At 40.2% G+C, this 27742-nt stretch overlaps 1 protein-coding gene across 4 annotated transcripts in view; it reads right to left on the bottom strand.

Moving 5' to 3' along the window:
* Positions 1-27742, bottom strand: part of MTR (5-methyltetrahydrofolate-homocysteine methyltransferase) — a 1497716-nt gene that overhangs the window by 1093039 nt on the left and 376935 nt on the right. For all 4 annotated transcript variants that reach the window (XM_073627630.1, XM_073627629.1, XM_073627631.1 and 1 more), the window contains 2 exons: positions 2975-3042; positions 1767-1846 (listed from right to left, as the gene is read on the bottom strand). In XM_073627630.1, the coding sequence (XP_073483731.1) occupies positions 1767-1846; positions 2975-3042 (148 nt within the window). The remainder of the gene's footprint in view (positions 1-1766; positions 1847-2974; positions 3043-27742) is intronic.

Here is a 27742-nt window from a genome sequence, read left to right as displayed (position 1 = left end):
CAGGTGCACAGTGAGAACTAAAGCTTGCCTCATGTGCCCAGACAGGCCCCTGCCACCTGGGAGGGGGGGGGGCCCCACAGTAAAAGGACGACAGTATACAACTGCCCCTTACCTGGGCCTTGCTGGTGCCTGTCCCACTTGCTGCCGCCATCGATTCCATCGAGGAGTGCTTGCTGTGTGTGTTATGTGGATAAAAACGCCGGTTCCAGGCTCCAATAGCACCAGTGCACCGGACCCGCCAAATAAGCACCAGCCCTGTTCGTCCCCTTTTCCTCTGCGATTTCCGGCGGAAATGATGCTGTACGCTTGCTCCGTGGGCACCACCCCCTTCCCGGATGCCTCACTTCCGGCGGATGGAGCCCCGCTGCCTTTCCCAAGATGGCGGCGGCGAAAAATAAGCAAAAGGCGGCGTACCAAAGCAAAAAACAAACTGAATGGCAACCGCCTGTCTTGCCGCCGCCTAGAAGTGATGCCCACGAAAGTCTGACTCACCCTGAGCCCATATGAAGAGGGAAAGGGAGCCCAGCCAGCAGCACTTCACAATAGGTGTGGATGGGAGGAACAGCTCTCATGAGGTAAGTAAAAAACAAAAATTTGGTGAAAAACACAGGAAACCTGAGCTCCCAAGACAGCACCTGAGAGCCCTAACTTCCCCACGAAGTGTTCCCTCCGGAGGAAACACAAAAACTGACAATGTGTGGAAAGGAGCCTCCTTTTAAAGTTTAGTGGAAGAGGTGTTTCCTGTTTGCAAGGGGAGGAGTCAATCTCTCCCAAGTGCTGTCCTGAAAGACGTTAAGGGAAATAATGCCTCAAAGGCCAGATGAAGGCAAGCAAAGGGCCACAGTTTGCAGTCCACTGGATTAGATCAAAGGAAAACCTCTGAGATTACTAAATCAGTCAGTTCAAATTAATATTTCAGATTGCTAAAATACCAGTCACTTAGACCAGGCGTCCGCACACCTGGCCGCACTGCCACACTACCACTGGGTGGAAACATCAGTACCCAGCAGTGGGAGGGGCGTTAATCTTCCCAGGGCTCTGGTGTGTCAGAGGAAAGGCAGCCTGCTCTGGCGCTGCTGTAATCATTGAGCGGGGATTGGAGAGGGAGCTAGGAGGAGGCACAGACACCTGGCCTGTTGCACACAGCCAGGCCTCTGAGTATCTTGTGGCAGGCTACAGGTGGCAAGTGGAACGCTGCATCTAGTGGCAGGCTACGGGTGGCAAGTGACAAGCTGCATCTGGTGGCAGGGAATGGTGGTAAGGGGCACGTTGCATTTGGTGGCCGGGGATGGTGGTAAGTGACAAGCTGCATCTGGTGGCAGGGGATGATGGCAAGGGGAATGCTGCATCTGGTGGCAGACAGTGGCAAGCGACACGCAGCATCTGGTGGCAGACGATGGTGGCAAGCGACAAGCTTAGGGCTCCCACAGATTCTGCATTATGGTGAGTTGAACCATTTCATTATATAGTGTGCTTCAATCCTTCTGACAACATATCAACCATGGTGTCAGGATGATTGAAGTGCTAACACCAGCCATTTTCCCAACAAAACACACCCCACCTCCGGCAAAATTTTCTTCCAAGAAACCGGTCACCCATTCCAAAAAGGTTGGGGACCACTTACTTAGAGCCAAGATCAATAAGGTTAAATAGTACAAACATAGCAGCTTCCATTTGTTGTTTAGCACATTTTGACAGCTTTTTGAGAATGCACATTTCAAGATCTTAGAACAGTTTTAAGAAAAAAAAAAATTAGAATTACATACCAGAAAGAAGCATGTTACCATCAAAGACAGATTTTGAAGGAATCCTTGGTCTACAGTGTTTCACAGCTTCTGCAATTTCCCTAATAAAATACAATTTATAATATATACAGTTTGTAAAAGAGAAACTAAAAAGTGAAGACTTGAAATACTGACAGGTGCACAGCTGCCCACCCAAAGCTTTTTTTTTTTTTCCATCCAGGCAACTCTGTACTCTAGCAAATAATGCCATTGCATACAAATCATCTTTTTGCAGGTAGCATTGTGATCTGGGGACCTAGTTGCCCACTCATAAGAAAATATAGGCCCATTATAGTTAATCCTACCTACTATGGGCCCCTTGTGGTCTCAGACAAAGAGTTGAAGTGTCAACAGCAAGCAACAGTGCCCCAAGGGCCCTGGATATAAGCGTGTGACAAAGTAAATCTACCAAACATTGAGTATCAATTTTATGTGATGAAAAAACACCAAACCACACACGATTCCTGTCCAAATTCAAAGTTTGCACTGCTATATGCGAACCGATTTCGGGGGCTCATTAACTTTCTATTGACACCCGCAGCGGTTTGCATAGGGTAGTGTAAACTGCCTGCAAGTTCTATGGGATATGGAAACCAGCACTGGAATCACATCGATTCCTGCATTGCACTGGTGTGAACCAGCACTTAAAATCAATATTTATCTTTTTGCCAGAAACTTTAGCTTTTTGAGCCAGCCTGCTCCGGTTATATGAGCTGCAGGTCTCAGACTCTAAAGCCAGTCTCCTTTTACCACTCCCTTTCTCCCTGGCTATACACAGAACACCCAGCATTCTGTGACTGACCAACCAAGGGGAGAGGGGGCAGAAAAATATAACTAGCACTGCAATCTAAGACCAGCAGCTCTCATACCTGGAGCAGAAGAAAAGTGCAGCAAGAGCTATACTTTTCCAGGAGAAAGAAAAGTTTTGATTTTCAAGTATTGCAAAGCAATACAGACATTACAGCTGGGCATAGGAAACATTTCTTTACACATCAGAACTTATAAACATTTGTGCCAAAATTCCACATTAAAGAAGCAAATTACCTAAATGTATGCATAATGATTTAGTAAGAGCGTCTGCACGGTTTCTTGAAGAAAATTGTTATTATTATGGTTTTATTTCATTTTTTGACCGATGTTGCTCTTTAAAGAAAGCATGGTAACAAACAAAAAGACATATAAAAACGTACCTAATATGGGCTGGAGTAGTTCCACAGCAACCCCCAACAATATTCACCAAACCATCCACTGCAAACTCCTGCCAACAAGAACAAAAGCTTATTCATTTTTACAGATTTACAAACACAATAGTATAATATATATATATATATATATATATATATATATATATATATATATATATATATATATATATATATATATATATATATATACACATATATATATACATACATACATACATACACACACACACACATTAATATATATATACACACATATATACACACACACACACACACACATATATATATATATATATACATATACATATACACACACACATACACACACACAGTATAAATAATTCAATGACCATCTCAATTATCTGGTGCCGGGTCTTCAATTTAACATTATATTTAGTTCTACTCAAATTTTGTCTCTGAACACTGTTATGTATACAGAGACAAAATATAGTTAGTGATCTTTACACAAAATCGACGGCTCATAATCAATTACTACATAACAGAAGCTTTCATCCTCCAGGAGTCTTTAAATCAATACCTAAGAGTCAACTGACCTGAGTGACGAGAATAGTTTATAATCCAATGATGCGTCATAAACGATTTTAGATGGAAAAGCAACTCACACAGACTGGTTACCCTTTAGCGTTGATACAGAAAGAAAGATTTATGCTTTTATCTTCTTCTGATTTAAATAACTTTTAGACAGAGGAGAATCCTTTTTGTATCTCAGCTTCACCCCTTCTCATTTTGGGTGTTCGGTATCGTCAGAAAACACTGGTCTCTCAGGGAGAAAGATCCCTGAATTTAATGTACCTCCTCTTCCTTCATATAGACGTGGTAAAACTCTACGTGATATACCGGTGAGGACTAATCAGTATTGAACACCAACCGCTTTTTAGGGCCCGGTAACAATGGTTCCCTTTCCCTCTCTGAACTGCATTCAATATGAAATTCTATGACAAAAGGAAAATTTCTCTCTTCCCCACACAAAGGACACAGGATATTAAGGGATATTACACTTGCCAATCCTCTTACGTTATCTATGTAATGCCCATGTGGGCTCCTATATGTGGGTGAGACTACACAGAAGATCAAAGATCACATTGCATGTCATACAATAAATATTCAATAAAAGACAAATTAACACAACTATCGTTAGCTAGGCACTTTATTGAGAAAGGGCATGCAATTACTTAAATTTTATTGTTATAGATGGCGTCAATCGCAATAAAAGAGGGGTAACCGTGAGTTCATTTTAAGAAAGAAATACAGTGGATAGAATATATATATCGAGAGAGAGATCGAGAGAGAGAGAGATCGAGAGAGAGAGAGAGATCGAGAGAGAGAGAGAGATCGAGAGAGAGAGAGATCGAGAGAGAGAGAGATCGAGAGAGAGAGAGATCGAGAGAGAGAGAGATCGAGATCGAGAGAGATCGAGATCGAGAGAGAGAGATCGAGAGAGAGAGATCGAGAGAGAGAGATCGAGAGAGAGAGATCGAGAGAGATCGAGAGAGAGAGAGAGAGATTTTTTTTTATTTATTTTTTTTTGGATGGATTTGAACCCCCTTTGTGTGAATAGGTCTCTCTTTAGATGTTTATAACGAAGGATTTCAGTGTGATTTATTGTTGAGGATTTTTTTGAATAAACTGACATACAGGATGATGATTTAGGGGTATAAAATATATGAATATTTGCCTCTTCATTATTATTATTATTATTATTATGGTTTTCCCTATAATAGGTTGTCACTAAAGATACGTAGGAAAGTGATGTTGGGGATTGTATCCAGCTTTCAGTCATTTCCTTGTTCTTTATTGATTGAAGATATCTGTTGCAGATGTAATTTTGGATGATTACTTAACTGACTTGATTCCAGATGTGTTTATGAAATAAATACCGATACGCGTTTCTTAAAAGTTTAAGTGTTCCTGTCTGAAGAAGGGCGCTATCTAAAAAGGCCCGAAACTGTAACGAATGATACTTTTAATATATATATATTTTTTAAATAAAATGTTTGTGCAGCAATCCTTTGAACTCTATATATATTTGTTTTTAACCACTAGCCTACCAGTCATACTGCGGCAGGTCGGCTCTCTCGCAAATTGCCATAGCTGTACGTCATTGTGACAGATCTCTTCACTCACTGGAACCAAAAAGGGGTTCCAGGAGAGAGAATCTCATCATTCCCTGTGCCTGTGTTTTGTAATTAGCAGCAAACAAAAACACTTGCACATAAGTGTGATGTCCGGGTGGTCGATTACTCAAGGGATGATTTCTCTGCCCTCCAGGATAGGGGATATCCTAATAGTCACAGAAAAAACAGCAGGCTCTCATGAGATGTGTCCACATGTATATCTATAAATTGAGCTGAAGGACCCACTACTGCTAGGCTCTAAGGAAGGTGGTTTTCCTTCAAATTGCGTCAGCCAGCAGAAGCCCTGATGTCTTCTTCTTTGCCATTTGGAGACTGTCGGTTTCAGGACTGATTGCCACAATTTGTTGGCATTTACAGCGATAAAAACTACTCATAAATGTGGAGAAGTATCAATAAATAAGCTTGGGATAATGCACTAGGCTGGTGCGCCCTCCCCTTTATTTTTTCTGTGACTATTTAGGAGAACCGATTAGCAGGTTGAGGCCAAAAATCATTGGCCTGGACCTAATGACTGATTGGTGCTGAAACGAATCACAGCACCGCTGGGAGCCTGGATCACATACTGTATATAAATATCAAAAAATTGGAGATGCAATCTCAGTTTAAGTTGAATTCCTTTACTTCAATCTCCATGCATATAAAAGTTACAAGCGACTGCACAGTTTTGGACAGCACATGTCTTTCATCAAGCTTTTACCCACATTTAAAGCTCCATACACATACAGAACATCAGTGTTCACTAGTGATGCACCAAATGGGTTTTTTGGTGCCGAAACTGATACCGAAAATAAATCTTCCTTGATCCCGAAACCAATATCGAAACAGCAAAGAAACCGAAATAGGTTTTTTTTATATACTACACAAAAAAATTATTGTATATACAAAATTGTGTTACATTCGTATTCTTTATATTATATTCAACTTAATCATTAATTTTATGAAGAAAAGAATACTACAATCCAGTAATGTCAAAAAGTACTTTAATAAAAAGTAACCCACATAAAATTGGACAGTGGACACAGAAGATAAAAATAAAATGAAATAAGACTGCAGTCAGTGCACATTGCAACACCATACCAAACAAAACAGGCATAAAAATAAATAAATAATATATAAAAATAATAAAAATAATAATTTAATATAAAAATGCCAAAGACTGACTTTTTTATATTTTTTTCCAACTTACATCAGAACTAGTAATTCAGTTCTCTCTCCCTAAGGTGTCAGCAGCTGGATGTGCGATAAGTATGTATGTAGCTGCGTGTTACATACATAGTCATAAAGTAGACCGCACTGTGTTCCGGCCCCGGGTATGGACGGAGACATCCTAGAACACAGACTAGTCTACAGCAGCGGTGCTCAGCCAATCACAGCAAGCAATGTAGACTAGTCTGTGTTTATGGAAGTCACCACCCATACCTGGAACACAGTGTGGTACTGTAGTATGTAGACAGCCACAGATACAGAACATACAGTTTTGCACATGCAGCGGGTTGACAGCTTAGGGAGAGACAATGACATAGTTTGGCCCAACAACAGAACAAACTATGTATAAGTAATACTTTAAAGATCAACTCTCTCAACTAACCATAACAGAAACGATATGGCAGAAGGCCGTTATTCTGTTTCAGTTTCTGTAAATATAGTATAGTACAGTGCTATCTGCTATGCTATAATAAAATTTTTATTTTATTTTCTTTCAACTTAAATGAGAACTAGTAGTTTTTTTCCAGAAGTTCTCTCCCCAAGGTGTCAGCGGCTGGATGTGCCATATAAAAGTGTATGTATGTAGCTGCGGGTTAGATACATACTAGTCATACAGTAGACCACACTGTGTTCCGGCACCGTTTATGGGCGGGGACATCCTGGAAGTGGAACACAGACTAGTCTACAGCAGCGGTGCTCAGCCAATCACAGCAAGCAATGTAAACTAGTCTAGTCTGTGTTTATGGAAGTCACTGCCCATACCCGGAACACAGTGCGGTATTGTACTGTAGTATGTAGACAGCCACAGATACAGAAAATACAGTTTTGCATTTGCACATGCAGCGGGCTGACAGCTTAGGGAGAGACATAGTTTAGCCCAACAGCAACAAACTATGGTACAGTAGTTCAAAAGCTGGAGTTCTCTCAAATTGAAGTGCAAAAAACTGTAGAAGAACTACAATGACCAACCAACAAATGGCACAACTAGACAATTGGAACACACTAGGTAGTCAGTCATACTATGTTGTATTTTCCAATTGTCCAATAGCACAGTCCAATACCAATTCATTTACTATGTTCAACGGATTTTTAAATCTATTTCAGTAAAAGTGGCAGATTTCGCTTTAAGAACAAAAGCTGTTCAGCTTTCTCACAGGAGAGACTGTTTCTCTTCTCATCAAGAATATGAGATGCTAGACTGAATAGTCTCTCACTCTCTGTACTGGTGCTTAGGGCAGATAAATATCTGCGTGCAATCTGTGCAAGCAAGGGAAAATGTTCTTTATTGATGCGCCAGTACTCAAGGGGATCGTTGCTTCTGGCAATAGACTGTTCAGCTACATAAATGTCCAGCTGTTGGGTAGCTGCACTTGTGGCACCGCTATGGATTGGGGTGCATTCGTGTAAAATTTCTTCAAACATATCAGATATGGAGGGAGTGTGTTCCTCTTCACTTGTATGCGACAGTTTCTCACTTTCCTCTGTGCGACACCTCAAAACTCCTTCACTAGATGCTTCCACCACCTCCATTTGTGCCAGTATCATTTCCTGTGCACGCTTTTTTCTCCACATTAAAGTAATGCTCTTTAAATCGAGGATCTAGAACTGTTGCAATGCAGTACAGAGGGTTGGACTCTGTGTCTCGAAACCGGTTGGTAACGGCCTCCAGTAGAATGGTTTTAGTCGTTTTTACACCATGGTCTGTTTCTACCTCTTTTCCAAGCAGACACTTCAGTGCAGCAATCAAGGGGATAACTTCAGCAATGGAAGCATTAGCTGAGCTTATTTCTTTTGTTAACTGTTCAAATGGAGATAGAAGAGACAAACTATTTTCAACTAACGTCCACTGATGTGCACTCAGTGTTGCTTGCAGCTCGTAATCTGCCATGTATGCAGCTAAAACACGCTTTTGTTCAAAAAGACTTTGTAGCATATAGTAGGTGCTGTTCCAACGAGTGGCTACATCTTGCTGCAGTCGTTTCGGTGCCATTCCAAATTGCATCTGCAAAGCTTGTAATCTGGAATAAGCAAGCAGAGAATGCTTAAAGTGACCCACAATTTTTCTTCCTTTTGATACGTTATCAGATTTGGTGCGCTTAGCAATCCTTCATTCACAGCCAATTGTAGTGTGTGTGCCATGCACGGTATGCTTTGAAGTTCACTGTCCTCCATTGCCTTTGCCATGTTCCGCGCATTATCTCGGACAATCAAATGCACTTTAGACTTCTCAATGTGCCAAGTGTCAAGCATGGTTTTTAAAGCATCAGATATTGCTGCTGCAGTATGTGATCCAACAAACTCACGTGCGTTAACTAGGATGTTTTGCAATTGAAATTTGTCATCGGGAGAAGGAGTGTGATGGGGCACATTGAATCACATCAGGGCGAGGATGGGTGTGTGTGTGTGAGTATGTGAGTGCTCCTCCCCCCCTCCACGATCCCGGGCTAATGGACAATCATCCGGCCGACAGCTGAGAGGCTGCACACATGAGAGAGCTCACCTCGCGAGCCGCGTGTCTTCAGCTGTCTTAGTGCAGTAAGGATATGCTGGTACTTGAGAAGGAAAGACAACGGATCCCTTGGCTGTTCTACCCACTGGCTGTCCCGTCTGCTCAGCTCACTGGCTGTTCCATCTGCTCTACCCACTGGCTGTTCCATCTGCTCTACCTACTGGCTGTTCCATCTGCCCTATCCAGCGGCTGTTCCATCTGCTTTACCCACTGGCTGCTCCACCTGCTCTATCCACATCGGTGTCTAGCTGTACAGGAGAGTGATTACATCCCAGAGCTTCTCTAATAACGGATGGATGCTAGCAAGGTAAATCAAACTTGATAAAAGCTGGGACCTGTATAAGCTGAAAAAGCAGAGTACGGGGGAGAGGGCTTCACTTGTTTTGCTAGCTGGGTTACCTACCTGTGAGCCTCTCCGTATAACAGGACAGCCACACACTGACATTTTCCCTAATAGCAAACGGGTGGACAGCTGAGGTGGGGAGAGAAAAGGAAATTGCCACTGCTGCACTTCATCATCTTACCTCACCCAGACAAACTACACAGTGTAAAAGAAAAGGAAAAAAAAAGCGGTGTAAGAGAGAGGTCTCTGGTAGGCTGTATGCCGGTTCACAGCCCTTCCATACAGTAAAGCAAAGACATACTGGCATTCCCCAGAAGACAGACGGGAGGCTAGTTGGAGTGGGAGAGTGAGAGAGGTAGTGAGAAGAGCGGCTACTCTGACGGGCTGCATCTCCTCCCCCACCCCCCCAACTACCTGCTCTGTTCTATTTGAGTGGAGTGTGAAGAGGGAAAAAGGATAAGGGAAGAGAAAGAAAAATTTTTTTTTTTTTTTTTTTTTTAAATGACAACACGCAGACAAGCAGCTTTGCAACCAACAGCAGGGAGAGGCAGAAAATCGATAGAAGGCATTAAAGCGTACCTATCCCCCCACATACCTGAGCAAATAGGAAGGTCGGATGCAAAGAAACGAAGCGGAGGTAATATCATGGGCGGTGTAGAAATAACAGAACGAGAGTCCCGGGTAAAGCAGACAAGTACCCAGATGACACAAATGACAAATGACAGTGTCGTAGTAAACGGCAAGAGATCCCCTACAGCAGGGAGAGGGAGGAAGACCCCAGAGCCAAGCCCCCCCGGAAGTGATGGGACCCCCAAGGTAGTTGGGGCTAAGAACAAGGGCCAACATATACTTGATAATGGACATCAACCAGGGGGCATACAAAGCCCACTAGTAGAAAGCCGGGATACTGTGACGCAATGGGAAGATAGCAGGTGGTCACTAGAAGAGGTACAGCCCATAGACACAGAGACCATGACTGGAAGAGGAGGAGAAGACCCAAGCCCCGATATGGACCAAAGCACCAGACAGGAACATATAGAAATAACAAGGTGGGACATGGGAGTAAGCGGGGCTCCACATGGACATGAGCATGACCAGGAAAACGTTCAGGATGGCAAGGGGAACCCACAGGGGCAGAATGGACCAAATGTAGAACCAGAAAGGGACATCTGGGAGTTGTTGAAGGCCCTCCCCACCAAAAAGGACATCCAGCAATTAATAAAGGCAGTTGAACAATCATGTATGCAAGCTGTGGCAAGTTTAAAAGAGGACGTCAGGGATCTGGGATACAGAGTAGAAGGGGTAGAAAAAGAACAAGAAACCATCACACAGGCAGTGGTTGATGTACAAGAGTCCATGAAAAAATATGAAGAGATATTAAATTCATACAGAGATCAGCTGGATGAGTACGAGAATAAGGACAGGCGACAAAATATACGTATAAAAGGATTAGTCAATTACAGCGACAGAATTAGCCCCAGCAGTGCAAAAAATTTTTGGACAGATTCTGGGGGATCAAGCTCCAAGCATTATTGAAATAGACCGGGCTCATCGGGTCCCTTTCCAGAACACAAAAGCTGACACACCCAGAGATGTAATTTGTAAAATTCACAAATACACCGTGAAAGAAAACATAATGAAGACAGCTCGTAACATTTCCACAATTACATTTGAAGGCTCAAACATAGCACTGTATCCAGATATCTCAAAAAGAACTCTTTTTAAACGAGGGTCGGTCCGCCCACTGCTAGAAACCCTACGAAAGGCCGAGATTAAATACCGGTGGGGGTTCCCCTTTAGCCTAACAGCTTCTAGGGACGGGAAAACTGCAACCCTGCGAACAAAGGATGATTTAAATTCATTTATAGAGAAATTAGACCTCCCAAAGGTGGACTTTACGGACTGGAGAATAAACTCTTCAAGGCCCCCCCTGCAACGAACAGAAAAGTGGCAGGAGGTACCGGCAAGGGTTAACAGGGGTGGAGCCCAAAGAAGGACTTAGAGGACTTTTTCTTCCCCCTTTTTTTTTTTTTTTCTGGGGAAGAGTTCCACAGGGTGAAGCCCAGAAGGAGGGGGGATTAGAGAGGGGGACTTGAGGGAAAATGAGGACCTTGTGTAGGTCAATAGGTCAACCCCAATTAAAGGGGAGAGTAATCCTGCGGAATGCAGGGAAGGGGGGTAGCATGCGCATGGGAGGTGTTGATATGCGCAGGCTCCCCGCCCGATTTTTAGAAATACCCCTAAAGAGAGGTTTTTTGAATGGGGGAAGAGTATGTAAGGGTTATGTCTATAACATAAATATGATGTACTTTTTTCTTTTTTGTTATGTTATGCATAAGTATGTGTTTAATGGGGTACTGAATGTTGGGAATGGGGAGGTAACAGGGGGGGTGGGAGTGGCAGAGGGGAAGACAGAGATTAAGGGCAAGGGAGCAGGGGGTTCCTGGGATAAAAGGAAATGACAGCAATACTGAAAATACTTTCATATAATGTGAGGGGGCTGAGCTCACCAAATAAGAGAGGGAGACTGTGGGTGGAGTTGCAACACCTGGGAGCTGATGTGATTCTCTTGCAGGAGACCCACTTCGGAGGCGGCTCAATTCCAGGTCTGCCCCAGAATATACTGAAGCAATGGTATCATGCGGTATCCCCAGTAGCAAGAGCAAGAGGGGTCTCAATTGCATTTAAGAAATCATGCCCCTGGATATTGGAGAATGAACAATGCGACCCAGAAGGTCGGTATTTGTTTGTAAAAGGAGTAATATACAGGGGAGGCGATATACCTTTGCTTCGATATATGCACCCAATGAAGGGACTGTTAACTTTTTGCTTAAGATGTTTAAAAAACTGGAAGAATTTAAGGAGGGATGTGTAGTGGTTGGAGGAGACTTCAATATGGTGCTAGATCCAAGCACAGACACATCCACGGGTAGATCCGCTCTATCTTTTGGAGCCATAAAATGAGTTAAACAAATCCTATGTGCACAACATCTTGTGGACAGCTGGCAAGCTCTACATCCAGGGACCAGGGACTTTAGTTACTACTCTAAAACACATGATATGTACTCACGGCTGGACCTTTTTCTGGTGGATCAATACTATCTGGGAAATGTTAACACAAGTACAATCGAACCAATAACTATATCCGACCACGCCCCAATAATTCTGACCATCAGACCAACTCAAATGGCTCGTGCAGAACGAACATGGCGGCTGAACGAGTCATTGCTAGATAAGGAGGAAACAGTAGAGAATTTAAGCATTAAGATAAAGGAATATTTTGAAATTAATAAAACAGCAGGAATGTCAGAGCAAGTGGTGTGGGAAGCCCATAAGGCGGTTGTAAGAGGGGAGCTAATCGCCATTGGTGCACACAAGAAAAAGGAAGGTAAAAGAGAGATAGACGAACTACTAGAGAAAATTAAGGCTCTAGAGATAAAGCATAAGGAAAATCTCAACCAAACAGATGGTAGGTGTTTGGAAAGCTTACGAGTAGAACTTTCACAATGCCTAGAATATAGCGCAAAGAGTAAGATCAGGTTTTTTGCTAACAGAGCATACGAACAAGGAGACAAATGTGGAAAGCTGTTAGCAAAACAACTTAAAAAACAACAGGATTCTAGACACGTGCATAGCTTATTAGTGCAAGGCAAAAAGATACTGGACACAAAAGCTATAGCTAAAGAATTTGGTAAATTTTATGAAGCACTATATAACATCGCTAAAACTGAACCATCTGAGGGAGGGGAAAGTGAGGAACAAAGGAGGAATGAGATAGATGAATACATGGAGAGCGCTGTCATGCCTACAATACCTAAAGAGATATCCGAGGATATGGAGCGTCCAATCACGGTTGAAGAATTGAGCAGAGCGATAGCAGACCTACCCTCCGGGAAAAGTCCAGGGCCAGATGGGCTGACAAACGCATATTATAAGAAATTTCTCCCAGTTCTGGTAAAACCACTTTGCAGTTATTTTAACTCTATTAATGCTGCAAACCCACTCTCTCCAGAAGCATTACTGGCATATATAACGGTATTACCAAAAGAGGGAAAAGATCCCCAGGTGTGTGCTAACTATAGGCCTATCTCTCTGCTCAATTCCGATACAAAACTGCTGGCAAAAATCTGGGCCTCGAGACTTCGGGAATACGTAGGTGATCTGGTACATCCAGATCAAACGGGGTTTATAAAAGGACGGGAAGCCAGGGACAACACCATCCGCGCTCTCCATGTATTGTATTGGATGCGAAATGGTCCGGATAGGGCCCCAGGTATCACTCTGTCGATGGATGCCGAAAAGGCTTTCGACAGAGTGAACTGGGGCTTTATGAGAGCAGTATTGGGTAGGATAGGTCTGGGGGGGAAAATGCTAGAATGGATCATGTCACTATACGGGAAACCAAGAGGAAGAATTAAGGTCAATGGGACAGTATCCGAATGCTTTAACATACAAAACGGTACTAGGCAAGGGTGCCCACTGTCCCCTTTGACATTTGCGATAGTGATGGAACCATTTCTACGCAGAGTTAGAAAGAACGAGGAGATAGTGGGGACATACATAGGACATATGGAACATAAAGTAGCAGCATATGCGGATGATCTGCTATTTTTTCTCTCCGCTCCCCAGACATCTATAGCCGCACTGATGGCGGAGGTACAGAGATTCGGAGGGGTGTCTGGTTTCAAGATTAATTTTGAGAAATCAGTCATACTTCCTAGTAATATATCAGCGGAGATGGAGAGGTCATTGAAAGAGATGTATCCATTTATATGGAATAAGGAGTCACTGACATACTTGGGGGTACAAATTAGCGCAGACTATGAACTATTGTATGAACGTAACTATGGCTCACTACTGAAAGAAATAACAGAAGAACTAAAGCAATGGAAGGGTAAATTACTGACCTGGTTCGGAAGAATCAGTGCCATAAAAATGAGCATATTGCCCAGAATGGTTTATGTACTGCGCACAGTGCCAATCAGGTTGCCAGTGACTCTTTTTAGGCAAGTGCGTAGGCTGTTTGTGTCCTTTGTATGGAATGATAGGAGGCCTAGATTAGCCTATGATATTTTAAAAAGAAGCAGAGGTGAGGGAGGCTTAGGACTCCCGGATATATCTTCCAACTATAAAGGCCATGACTCTAGTAAGAATAGTAGACTGGTGCCAGGACTTAAAGAGGAAACCATGGGTACAGGCAGAAATGTCAATGGCAGGGAGAAATCTGGCAGGAGCACCATGGATCCAAGGGTCATTGAGGGGGTTGTCACAATGGACATCACCGATGACCCTGAATTCACTGGAAGTATGGGATAGAGTGAATGGTAAGGGTAGATATGCCCCCCAGACCTCCCCTCTGGCTCCTCTGGAGGGATTTCCTTGGTTCCCCCCGGGGGAGGAGACGGGTAGTCTGGGGGCATGGGGCCAGGATGGGAATACCAGATGTGGCAAGTTTGCTCCCAATGGAACCCTTCTATCACTGACAGAAATGGTCATGAAATTCGGTAAGATACGAATGGCAGAATGGAAACATCATCAAATGAAGAGTTTTCTCAAGAAATTTAAACCATTAAGACCCATGAGCTCACTCACAACATTTGAGAGGCAGTGTGTACAGACTTCAGAATCTGGACATATGCTATCTCGAATGTATAGAATGATTTTAAGGGAACAAGAAAGGACACCCCCATACTTTGTAAAAGAGTGGGAGAGGGAGCTAGGCCAAGTATGGACAGATAAACAAATTAATAGAGCAATATCGTTAACATTCACAACATCTATAAGTTCAAAAGTGCAAGAGATGGCATACAAGTTCTTGGCGAGATGGTATAGGACACCAGTAAAGCTAGCACAAATCTACCCAGCATCTAGCGATAGATGTTGGAGGGGGTGTGGACAGAGGGGAACATTTCTCCACCTTTGGTGGACATGCCCAATAATTAAATCATTTTGGGAATCAGTGGCCCCATGGATTGAGAAACTAACAATGGACTCCGTGGAATTCGGGCCCATACAATATTTGTTCCATGGGAACCCTGGATCTGTCAAAAAGTATAGGGAAAGCATAACCCCACATTTATTAAACGCAGCAAAAAAACTGATCCCGAAGTACTGGAGGCAGGATCGGAGCCCGTCAGTCATGGAGTGGAGAAACGAGGTTAACATAATAAAGGAAGCGGAGAGGTGGGTTCATGTGGTCAAAAACCAAAAAAAGAAATTTGAAACTATATGGGCAAAATGGGAACAATGCGCCAGGGAGATAATGGAAGAGGGAAATAATAATGGATAATGGAAGTAGAAATGGTATAGTCATTAAGAAATAAGATAAGCCCAGAAAGAAAGAGTTAAACAGTAACATGACTTCTCCAAAAGGGAAAACTCTTTTTTTTTTTTTTTTTTTCTCTTTTATGCACAAATTATGCAATTATGAATTTCAGGGGGGTGAGGTAGTATACACGATATAAATTAGAATAAGGGGGAAATCACTAATGTTAAATAAATATGAACACACGTTTTGAGAATTTTTTTTTTTTTCTCTCCCTTTTTTTTGTGGTATGGTTCGGGGAAGTCACGTATAAGTTATTGTTAATATATTGTTAATCACATTTGTAGGTTGGGGAAGGGAGTTGGAGTAATATAAGGATGGGGGTGGATGGAGATTTTAGTAAAGAGGAAAATTGTGTGTTTTTTTTTTTTTTTTTTTTACCATGGTTAAATGGGATACATGGGGTAATTAGTGTTTTGTTGGATTTATCGGGTTGAAGTAGGGGTATAGTACGTTGTATGAATGTTAATGTATTATATAAATGAATAAAATTTTGATTAAAAAAAAGAAATTTGTCATCGGAGGGGCAGGAGGCGGAGCCTAGCAGAGCAGACATGCATTGTTAGAGCTCCACACCGCTGAGGAGAGAAGAGAAGGACAAAGCGGAGCCTGCAGGCTCAAAAGGTATCCATTTGAACATTTTTGCCCCAGGGAACAAACTGTGAAAGTTTGGGCAGGAAATATGGTACTGGGAGTAAACCGTGGCAGAAATAAAAATCACCTCACAAAGAGCTCACAGGCACTCACTGCAGCTGAAGCAGCTCCAGTCACCTCACAAGATACAGCATCAGGGCGCTCTCACAGACAAAAAATGTCACAGCAAGACTCTCCATTTGAGTCAGATACAGAACAAATCCTCTCACAAACTTCTCCACAAGCCTCCTCAGTATCCCCAGTAATATTATTACAATTTGAAAAGATGCTTCATAAGGCTTTAAAACAAACCTCAGACCAAATAACAAAAAGCCTAACCAAAGAAATAAGAGAGCTGGGAAACCGCACCGCAGCCTTAGAAATAAAAATGGATGAAATTGAAATTACAACCCAAGAAAATATAACCGAATTGGAACAATTAAAAAAAGAGAATTTAATACTTCAAACTAAGCTCGAAGATTACGAAAATAGAGCCAGACGTTCAAACTTGCGCATAAGGGGAATACCTGAAACTGTGACAGACCTGCAATCTACTATTACTGCTCTATTACAAGAACTAAAGCCAGATATCCCTATTGAACGTTTAGAACTGGACAGAGTACACAGAGCCCCCACAGCCAAAAAGAAAGATGGACCCCTACGTGATATAATCACAAAATTTCATTATTAAAGAACGAAAGAACAAATACTAATTGCTGCAAGAGAAAAAAAAGAACTTAATTTTCAAGGACACAATTATCAAATTTTTGCTGACCTATCCCAACTTACTATTACTAAAAGACGATCCATGAAACCCCAACTAATGGAACTGCAACGCCACAACATTATGTATCAATGGGGCTTCCCCCTTTCAGTCAGATTTAACTACCAAGGTACAATTTACAGAAGCAGATCAGCAGATGAACTACAACAAACCCTTTTAAAATTAAATCTGACAGAACCCACAAGCAGCAACACTCCCACATGCAGAAGAATGGCGTCATCTTAACCTTCAGGCAGCACCCAGAAAATTTCAGAACAAAATGGGAATCATCATTCTCACAAAAGAGGCCGTTATGCCACATCATCCATGGACCAAGAAGATTCAATGGACTGACATCCTAATTCCTGATATCTCTTCATTTATTATACTAAGAGATGGTTCTCTATAAAAAAAAACTATATTTATAACTGAATGTAACTGCATTCTGTATGGGATCATGTTACATTCCAGTTATATTTCTTATTACTTCTGATTCATATAGCCTTAGAATATATAAGTGAAATAAGGAAATTCTTGTTCAGTTATATATTATCAGGTAATAACAATAGATTTATTACTTTTTAGGACAAATATGTTCAATAATCCAGAAGTAATGGAAGCTTTTTCTTTCTTTTCTTAAAACAAATATATTATTACCTAACTAGTTCCTAGAATTATGTTTTTGTTTATTCTAATCTGAAGCAATACAACCTCAATTTTATGAGTTAACATATCTAAACAGTTACATATGAATAAAATATGTAATTGTTTACTCTAAAAGGGTTAAAATCCCAAAATAATTCAAACTATCTTCATCAATACCAAAGTTATTAACAGTACCTTTCTAACTGAATTATTTAGCCTAGGGCAAGACTAACCATATACAACCACCCTGGAATAAATAATTTCAACAAAAACTATATTCTGCACTCCAATTAATGAAACATCATTTTGATGTCTTTTGACATAGCACTTCTCTCCTGTAAGCGGAAGATCCGTGTACCCCCATTAGCCCTCCTCATTCTCCCAACCATATTATGTGGGAGTGTGACGAAGGCACTTATTCCCCTGAGAGAGATATTTATTCTCTTTCACGGGTAAATTGTGATTACTTGCAAAAAATAATTTATACAATGTATCATCTAATCTCATATGTTTTTTGTTTACTCTTTACTCCAGAATTCACTGGTTTCTTTTCTATCTATTCATCTCTTCAGTCCACACAGGTTGATCTGCGCAGTCAGCTCTGCATAACAAAAAGTAAGTCAAAACTATTTGATCTATTGCCATGGCACCACTGAATATACTTTCCCTGAATGTTCAGGGAATAAATGTCCCTCAAAAAAGGACCAAAGCCTTCCGTACTTTCCATAACAAGAAGGCTCACATAGTATGCCTCCAAGAAACACACTTCACCAAAGATTCTACTCCAAAATATATTTCTCCTTTTTATCAACAAATTTACACGGCTTCTGCCTGTACCAAGCAAAGGGGAACTCTAATTGCATTTCACCGATCCACACCATTCACCTTATCATCAGAAATTAAAGACCCAGAAGGTAGATACCTGATACTCATGGGTTATATAATGGATACAGCAATCACGGTGATTTCCTACTACGCTCCTAACAAACATCCTACACCATTCCTCTCACATATATTACAGGTGATTAATACACACCTTTTACACCATCCAAAATAACCTCTAGATTACCTTTTTCTCATCTTCTTTCCAAATACAATCTAGTAGATTCATGGAGAGAAAGTAACCCAATGAAAAAGAAATTCACTTATTTCTCGCACCCTCATCAAACCTTCACCAGAATAGATCATATTTTTCTAACAATAGGAATGATACCAGAAATTATTGCATCACATATAATTCCGATTCCGTGGTCTGACCATAATGCAGTATACACTACTATAGCCTCAGCCATACCAAAAGCGCATGACCCAACGTGGTACTTACCGGACATAATGCTCAAACACCCACTACATCAGATGGCCATTGAACAAGCTTTAAAGGAATACATATCAATTAATAATACAACAGACATCTCCCCAATAACACTGTGGGAAGCTCATAAGCCTGTCTTGCGTGGTACAATACAAAGACAAATGGCACTATTTAAACGGGAACGCAAAAATCTAGCAAAAAAACTAGAACTCAATTTTAATGCAGCCTACATATCATTTCAAGATAATCCATCTCAGAGTACAAAATCTCATCTGGAAAAATCTAGATTGGAATACGATCTATTTCTCACTGAGTCAGTTGATAAATCCCTCAAACGCTCCAAACACAATTTCTACATGAATACAAACAAACCAGGTACATATTTGGCTCGGGCATTAAATTCAACTAACAAATCTTTCAAACCAATACGTTTGAAATTATCAAAAAATGTTTACACTTGTAATCCAGTTAAAATAGTCCATAAATTTCACTCACATCTCGCAACTTTATACAAGACAAACAATGAATTTAATCCTACAGAAGCTGAATCCTTCTCAAAAATAACCTTACCTGAGTTATCTCAGAATCAAAAAAGCAGTTTGGATGAGCCTATAACTATAGATGAAGTTGCTAACGCCATAAAAGACCTAAAACTTAACAAAAGACCAGGCCCAGACGGCTACTCGGCTTTATACTATAAAACATTCTCAGAAATACTCTCTCCCATTCTCACTGAAACTTTTAACAAACTTCTAGATGGACATTCTTTTCGGCAAGAAACACTAATGGCAATTGTTTGTATGATCCCAAAACCCCTTTCTGATGATACTTCCTGTGTGAATTATCGGCCTATCTCTCTGTTAAACCTCGATATTAAATTATTAGCAAAAATAATAGCAAAACGCCTCAATAGCATTATAGGAAAATTAATACATAGAGATCAAGTAGGCTTCATGCCAAATAGACAGGCAGGCGATAATATACGCAGGGCAGTGTTATTGGCACATATTGCTAAAAAACGGAAAATCCCTTTATGTTTTCTATCTCTCGATATTAAGAGGGCATTTGACACAGTATCCTGGCAATATATGCAATATTCATTACAAAAATGGGGTTTTGGACCCCACTTTTTAACATGGATCAAAGCATTATATAATAAACCCAAAGCCTATATAAAATATGCTGGATACAAATCTGAAGCCTTTAATATCGAAAGAGGTACCCAACAGGGTTGCCCATTATCTCCCTTATTATTTGCCCTTATACTCGAACCCATGGCCCAATACATCAGAACAAACCAAACTATAACTGGCATTGAAGTAGGAGGTATTACACACAAATTATGTATATTTGCAGACGATATATTACTTTTTCTATCATCACCACAGGTCTCTGGTCCTAACTTAATACCAGCTCTTGATGGATTTGCAGCCCTATCCGGCCTTATGATTAATCCTAAGAAATGCCTAGTGCTTAATATTTCACTCACAAACATGGAATTGATCCCGGCTAGGGCTGCACTCCCATTCACATGGGCAGAAAAATCAATCCCATATCTTGGAATTCATTTAACAGCATCTCATTCTGACTTATTCTCAACCAATTATCCTCCTGTATTAAGACAGATCACAAATCTAATAAAACAATGGTCGCAACTTCCTTTTATCCTGGATAGGGAAGATTAATGCAATCAAAATGACTATTCTACCCAAATTGCTTTATCTATTCAGAGTCCTCCCTATTCCAATTCCTTCCTATTTTTTGAGAATAGTACAAAAAAGAGCAACTTCGTTTATATGGGGCTCTTCTAAACCACGTATACCTATACACACACTACATCTTCCCAAAAATAAAGGAGGCCTGGGATACCCTAATTTTACTAACTACTACAGAGCAGCACATTTGGCCAGTCTGTCCAAATACCATGCAAAACAGGAAATCCCATTATGGGTATTTATAGAGGCTTCAGAAAATGACCCTCTATTAATATCAAATTTATTATGGCTTGATCCTAAAGACCGCTTTAAAATTCATAATCCCATAACTAAACACTTCTTATCTCTCTGGGATAAACTAAAAACCAAATATCAGTTACAATCTCCACACAATCCTCTCCTTTCTTTTATCAGAAATCCGGCCTTTTATCCGGCATGGATCTACCCAAATTCTTTTAAAGCTTGGACAACATCAGGCATTCAGACACTAAATGACTTCATAGCATCTAAATCATTCCTTTCATTCCCATCGCTTAGAGAAAAATATGATCTACCAAACTCTGAGATATTTAGATATCTCCAAATCAAAAATTTCTTTTTGAATCAATCTGTACAAAAGATCCATTTGCTAAAGGTACAATTTCATCACTTTATAATCAATTATATGGAGTAGCAAATCTTAACAGATCCTCTTACGTTCAGGGGTGGGAGGAGGACCTGGGACGAACTTTAGAAGACACGGACTGGTCTAATATATGGCTCACATCTAAGTCATCTTCACCCAACATCTTGGCACTAGAGACAAATTATAAAGTCCTAACTCGCTGGTACCTTGTACCCGCTAGAGTGGCAAAATATTCACCTAATACCTCAACTCTTTGTTTTCGAGGATGCCCAGAAATAGGCACATATTTACACATATGGTGGACGTGCCCAGTAATCCAAACCTTCTGGAAGGAAGTCTTCGTGATTGCATCTAAAATATTTAAAAAAATAATACAACCAGATCGATATTTAACTTTACTTAATCTAAAACCGGAATGGTTAACACTCTCTCAATTCAAACTTATGATCCAACTAATAACGGCTGCAAAACAAACAGTGGCCAAGGCATGGAAATCTCCTACATTGGTACTAGCAGAAACAATTCACAGAATGAATAATACAATGTCCCATGCTAAGATGGTAGCCATCGATCAAAATCAAATTCCAAAATTTGAAAAACTTTGGCATCCTTGGATAAAACAACAGTTCCTGTCAAATTTCAATGACTCTGTCCTGTTGCCATGGTAACAGATTAAATGACTTACAGAGACACCCATTCTAAGGCTTCAAAGAGAACTAAAAAGAATAATAAACTGACGAGCGGGACAACCTTGTGGACCATACCTCTACCTTTCAACCCTTTTTCTTCTCTTTCCTTTTCTCCACCTTACGATTAAAGCTCATTATCAGAACTTATTTGACCTATATACACTCTACTTGTAAACAATATGTATAGTAGGTATAAATCATTTAAATACCTACAAAAGTAACTAAGGAAATGATATATATCTTTAATTTAGGTTTACGTGAACCCAATGTTTAATATTTGAAATTTCATGATATTTACCTATATAAACCCTACTGTAAAACAATGAGCTTACTTTATAGATCCTTGTAAACTTACTTTATGTATATTTATGTATCTTTATAACATTGTATACTCAATAAACTTCTTGACAAGGAAATTTGTCATCTATCCACTGCGCTGTCAGGCTGAGCATGCTCGTTGGACTGACATCTGAACTCCAAATGTCGGTAGTAAAACTGATTGCTATGATGTTGGTAGTCATGAGCTCCTGAACGTGTTTTCTAACACTGCTAAACAATTCATGTAGACATGTAGTCTGCAAAGTAGCGTCTGCTTGGTAGTAACGCGGCTTAATATGTTGCATGAGCCTACGGAAGCCAATGTCCTCCACAACAGAGAATGGCTGGTCGTCTAATGCAATAATTTCCATAATTTTAGCTGTAATGGCATGAGCTTTGGGACTGTCACTTGCATATTTTTTAACCTTTTCAAACACTGTGGCCACAGATGGTGTTAAGCCTGAGGCACTTTTTGAAAGTGGCGCTGTTTTCTTGTAATCAGAATGCTGAACTGGATGACGTGTTTTCAGGTGGTGTATCAAACCTGTTGAAAAATTCTTTGGCACTGTACCACCTCTTGAAATTTCTGTTGAGCAAAGAGTACAGATTGCAAATTTAGGGTCTTTATCAGAAACTTTAAAATATTTCCACACTGCAGACATGGTCCACCTTTGCTGGTAACATAGAATAATATCATAGAATGATTTATAGTGGGAGTGAAATCTAAGGGGGGGTAAAAAAGTAAAAAAAGGACAAAATCAATTTAAAAGCTAAACTCCAGGAGGCAGCTTCAGAAATAAAAACTAACCTCCCTTTTTTTTTATGGTGCTGCTCTTGGCATGCAAGGTAGTTATGTCTGCACTGCAGTACATCCGACTTGCACCAAAAAAATTTAACTGAACTGAATAAACTTAATTTGAAATGGAATGGATTGCATTGCTTGCAAATTGCAATTGCATGCTATTTTATTTTTTTGAGCTATTCTGTAGTATACTTCATGTGCTTTGTTGTCATTGAATACAATTTGTCACTTTGTCTCAGCGTAGTATTATAAGTTATACAGTTATACGACACTGACATGACAGCAAGCGCATTAATTTTTTTAAACATGACAGTACGCAATAAATAATTATTAATATATTATATATGAAATATATTATATTATTTATTGCATACTATCATGTTTAAAAAATTAATGCGCTTGCTGTCATGTCAGTACTGTATAACTTATACTACGCTGTCAAAGTGACACACTCAATAACAGCAAGCGCATGAATTTTATACTGTATACTACAGAACAGCTAAAAAAATAGCTTGCAATTTGCAAATCCATTACATTCCATTTCAAATCATATGTAATCGGTCAGTTCAATTATATTTTTTTTTTTTTTGCTACAAGTCAGATCAGATGTACTGCAGTGCAGACACACAGTCATTTTAAATAGTCAGTACTAGACTAGTACTATAATAAAATAATCAAGAAATAAAATTACTAGTTTGTTTCTGTCAGTTTAAGGCGGCAAAAGCAGCAATGCTCACCGGCGAATAGTAATGGTAGCCATCCAGGAGTGACAGTGCACACTATGTGCAGCCCTCTATGAAGCCATCTCTCGCTTCCCAGCACCGTCTCTTGCTTCCCAGCAGCGTGTCTCAGGTCCCAACAGCGTCTCACAAGCACGAGGAGCGTCCACGGGGAAGGTTCCAGCGTCTCAGCAGGGAACATGCTTACGAGTGTGGCGTTGCGGCGTCTTAACCGCGAGGAACGTGCATGCCGCACACGAGTGACGTCACCCGCTGGTTCTGCCACCTCTACTGCACATGTGCGATGTTCGGCGCCAGTATCAACAAGAATTCTTTCGGCTTTTTGCCGAAAGGGCCATTTTCGGCCGATATGTTTCGGTGGCCGAATTTTCGGTGCATCCCTAGTGTTCACACAGGTGTATCCCTTTACTAATCTGCTTGTTAGCCCTTCAATTAACCCATTCCATTCCTAGAGTTAATATAATAAGCGAACAGCACCCATTGCACCAATATAAGCTGTTTAAATGTTTCCTATATCGCCATCATGTCAATATACTAAATAAGATGTGGAAAACGACCGAACAAAAATTCTGCTTTACAGAACAGAAAAGGGCGAACCCATTAAAAATATATCACATAGAAAACTGTGGAGAGTATTCTTTTTTTTTCTGTTAAGCATACACCGCACAATACTTCAAAAGATTTAATCTCCTCTCTCTAAAAAGAGCAAGGAGTATAAAACACAAAATTTTTAGTAAAATTATTCTGTCAAGACATCCTCTGTACCAATTATTGCCCCATGGTTACAGTATATATATATTTCACAAAAACAGATATAGATCGTAATCTTTGTTTAAGCCATATGGATGTAAAGAGTTCAATTGTTTTAGCCACCAAGCCTCCCTCCGTTTCATCTTCAGAATCCCATCACCTCCCCTTTTATCTCTAAGTATCTCCTCCAAAACCATAAATTCTAAATTTGTATCACTGTGTCCATATTGCATATAATGTTTGAGAACAGGTAAACCCGGTCGTTTATTCCTAATGGATGACCGATGTTGTGATATTCGGTCTTTGATTTTTTGTGGTCTCTCCAACATATATGAACTTACATGAACAGATTAATGCATAGATTACATATGTCTGGCATGTGTAAAAACTGCAGATATGATATTTTCTTTCATCTATTGGGTGTATAAAACCATCCCCTTTCCTCATCAATTTTCACTGCACACAACTGAAGGCATTTATACAATCCACTTCTCTCGCTTCCCAAAAAATGTATTTTTTTTCCTACTTTTTTTTTTTTAACACATTTATGTTCTGAATGGACTAACGTGTTCCTTAATGTTCCTTCGATATGCCTTTAATGGTATTTCCTGCAAAAAATTCTATTTAAGGGTATGCATGTTGCAGTAGTGTCCAACGTTTAATGATCTTAAAAGATCTCTTCACTATAGCTATGATACTGCATTGAGAAAGAGCTGCTTCGTATTGCAATTTCTTTTTTTTTTTGTAATTTTTCTGTGTACACTGTAGCTTCCCCAATTCATGCTGTATCATGTCCTCAGGATATCCACGGTTCCTACATTTCTCACACATTTATGCTGTTCTCTGTGTCCTTCTCTATGCATCATGAACAATCCTTACTCTGATTAGCTGAATCCGTATAATCGATCTAAAAACATGTAAATAATGAAAGCTATCAAAACACAACAATTAATTCCAGTCTGTAGGTTGCTCTCTATGTGTATGGAGCTATAAATGTGGGTAAAAGATTTAGTAGTATACATGCAGCTTGATGGACATGTGCTGTACGGAACCGTGCAGTCGCTTGAAACTTTTATATGCATGAAGATTGAAGTAAAGGAATTCAACTTAAACTGAGATTGCATCTCCAATTTTTTTATATACATCTGGTGGAGAAAAGTAGTGCCACATCAAATGTAATCCTGTGTAGGGTAAACACCTATAAGGCAGAGGTGGCCCACCTTGGTATTGTATTATATTCCTATTGGGTTTTTACACCCCTCCATGATGGAACTGAATCCAGGAAATATGTTTTCATTCTCACAAGAGGAGGCCATACAGATTGTTTCCTGAGTGGCCGGCTACAGAGACTTTTTGACTGGGAATACCTATGTGCATAATACACGTTCATGGTAGAAATTACAGAAGAAATATATCTTGTTGGAACTGCATGGATGGACACTTGCTGAATACCATCGAGTACAGTGGATCCCGAGAGGATTACAGGTCAGACTGGCCCCTACACTTTTCAGTGATAATGAGTATAAACACATTTATGCAGATTTTGTATAAATGTTCCTTTGATTTAATGACTCTTTCATATGTGCAAAAAGAACTGCAGACAGTATCGGAACAACTGAGTAAAGTGGAAGATGATTATAACTCTGTAGTTATATCAGAAGAATTTGTAAAATTGAAAGACTCTGGATATCAATATTTTTAAGTACTGTCTGGATTTAGCGACAAAGAAAAGGAACAAATTTGATCGAGATAGTGAAGACCACCAAAGGAATCCGGTTTATAGATGGCAACGCTTATACTCTCGACGAGGTCTGATGGAACAAGGGTTAACATGGAGAGATAGAGCTTCTGTTTCCCTATTAGTAGCCTCTACAGATACGGGTTGTTCTCCCACGGGTTTTTTGCATCAAGCTCAGTGGGAAGGCAGAAGCCGTAGGCAGACGAGATCATACAATTCCTGAGAGGGGTCTACAGCCATGTACCTACCACAGCGCAATACACAGGGCAATCTAAATTGGAGAACTTAGTTCACAATATCTTTAAGAGAATGCTTTACTCTGAGCAGGTAAGTGTCCTGAACAAGGAACTAGCTTTTTGCCCTAAAGATTATTTGGATAAATTTGGATAATACTACGAAAAAGTCTTTATACAGACTTTCGTAGTATTAGATGAAAGATCCATTTTGAACATAAACCCTGCTTTGATATAGAGAACCCTGCAGAAACTTTTGATTGTAAGAAATTGGGGCTGACAAATAAATTCAAGTCTTTTCCACCTGCTACTTATGCACCAGTGGAAACCTTTGCACAAGAGGTTATGAGGCATGTATGGGATTTTGTATCTGGACTTGACTATCATGACCATAGACCTAACAATCTTTCCTTTAAAGAGAAAATGTCTCTAAAGGAGCTAAAACAGAGTGATGAAATAGTGTTGAAGCCAGCTGATAAGGGGGGCTCAATTGTGATTATGGACATACAGATGTATGAGAAGGAAATTTATAGGCAACGAGATCATGAAGTGTATAAAAAAAAACTGGCTAATGACCCTACTCAGAGTATACGCAAACAACTAGAGGAGATTCTCAAACAAGCCCTTAAGGAAGGGACAATTACACATTATGTATGAATATTTTTTGCCTGTTCATCCTAGGGTTCCTGTTTTATATACCCTCCCGAAGATACACAAGGACAGAGAAAATCCTCTCGGATGTCCGATCGTATCTGGTAGAGACTTTGTCCTGGTATCAAAATTTTTGGACAAGATCCTCCTCCCTCTGATATGACAAACCAAATCATATCAAGGATGTCCATTAATTTTTGGACAAGTTGCGGTCATTACTTGAATGTCAGGACATCCTAGAAACATGGGATGTAAAAAGCTTATATACATCCATCCCCCAAAAAGCAGGGATTGAAGCAACTATAGAGCTAATTAAGAAGAATGGATCATACTCTTTAGCACAGATTGAGCTGATAGCAAAACTGTTAACCCTGATTTTGAGTAATTACTTTTTTATTCAGGATGTTTGTACAACAGTTGAAAGGATATGCAATGGGTTCCAATGTCGCCCCTTCATTCGCATGTGCATAATTTTAAAAAAATGTATTTATAATATATATATATATCTCACACAAATGAGTACACCCCTCACATTTTTGTAAATATTTTATATCTTTTCATGTGACAACTCTGAAGAAATGACACTTGGCTACAATGTAA

Source organism: Aquarana catesbeiana, linkage group LG04 (assembly GCF_042186555.1).
Source record: "Aquarana catesbeiana isolate 2022-GZ linkage group LG04, ASM4218655v1, whole genome shotgun sequence".
Taxonomy (NCBI): Eukaryota; Metazoa; Chordata; class Amphibia; order Anura; family Ranidae; genus Aquarana; species Aquarana catesbeiana.
This window is presented reverse-complemented; position numbering and strand designations above follow the sequence as displayed.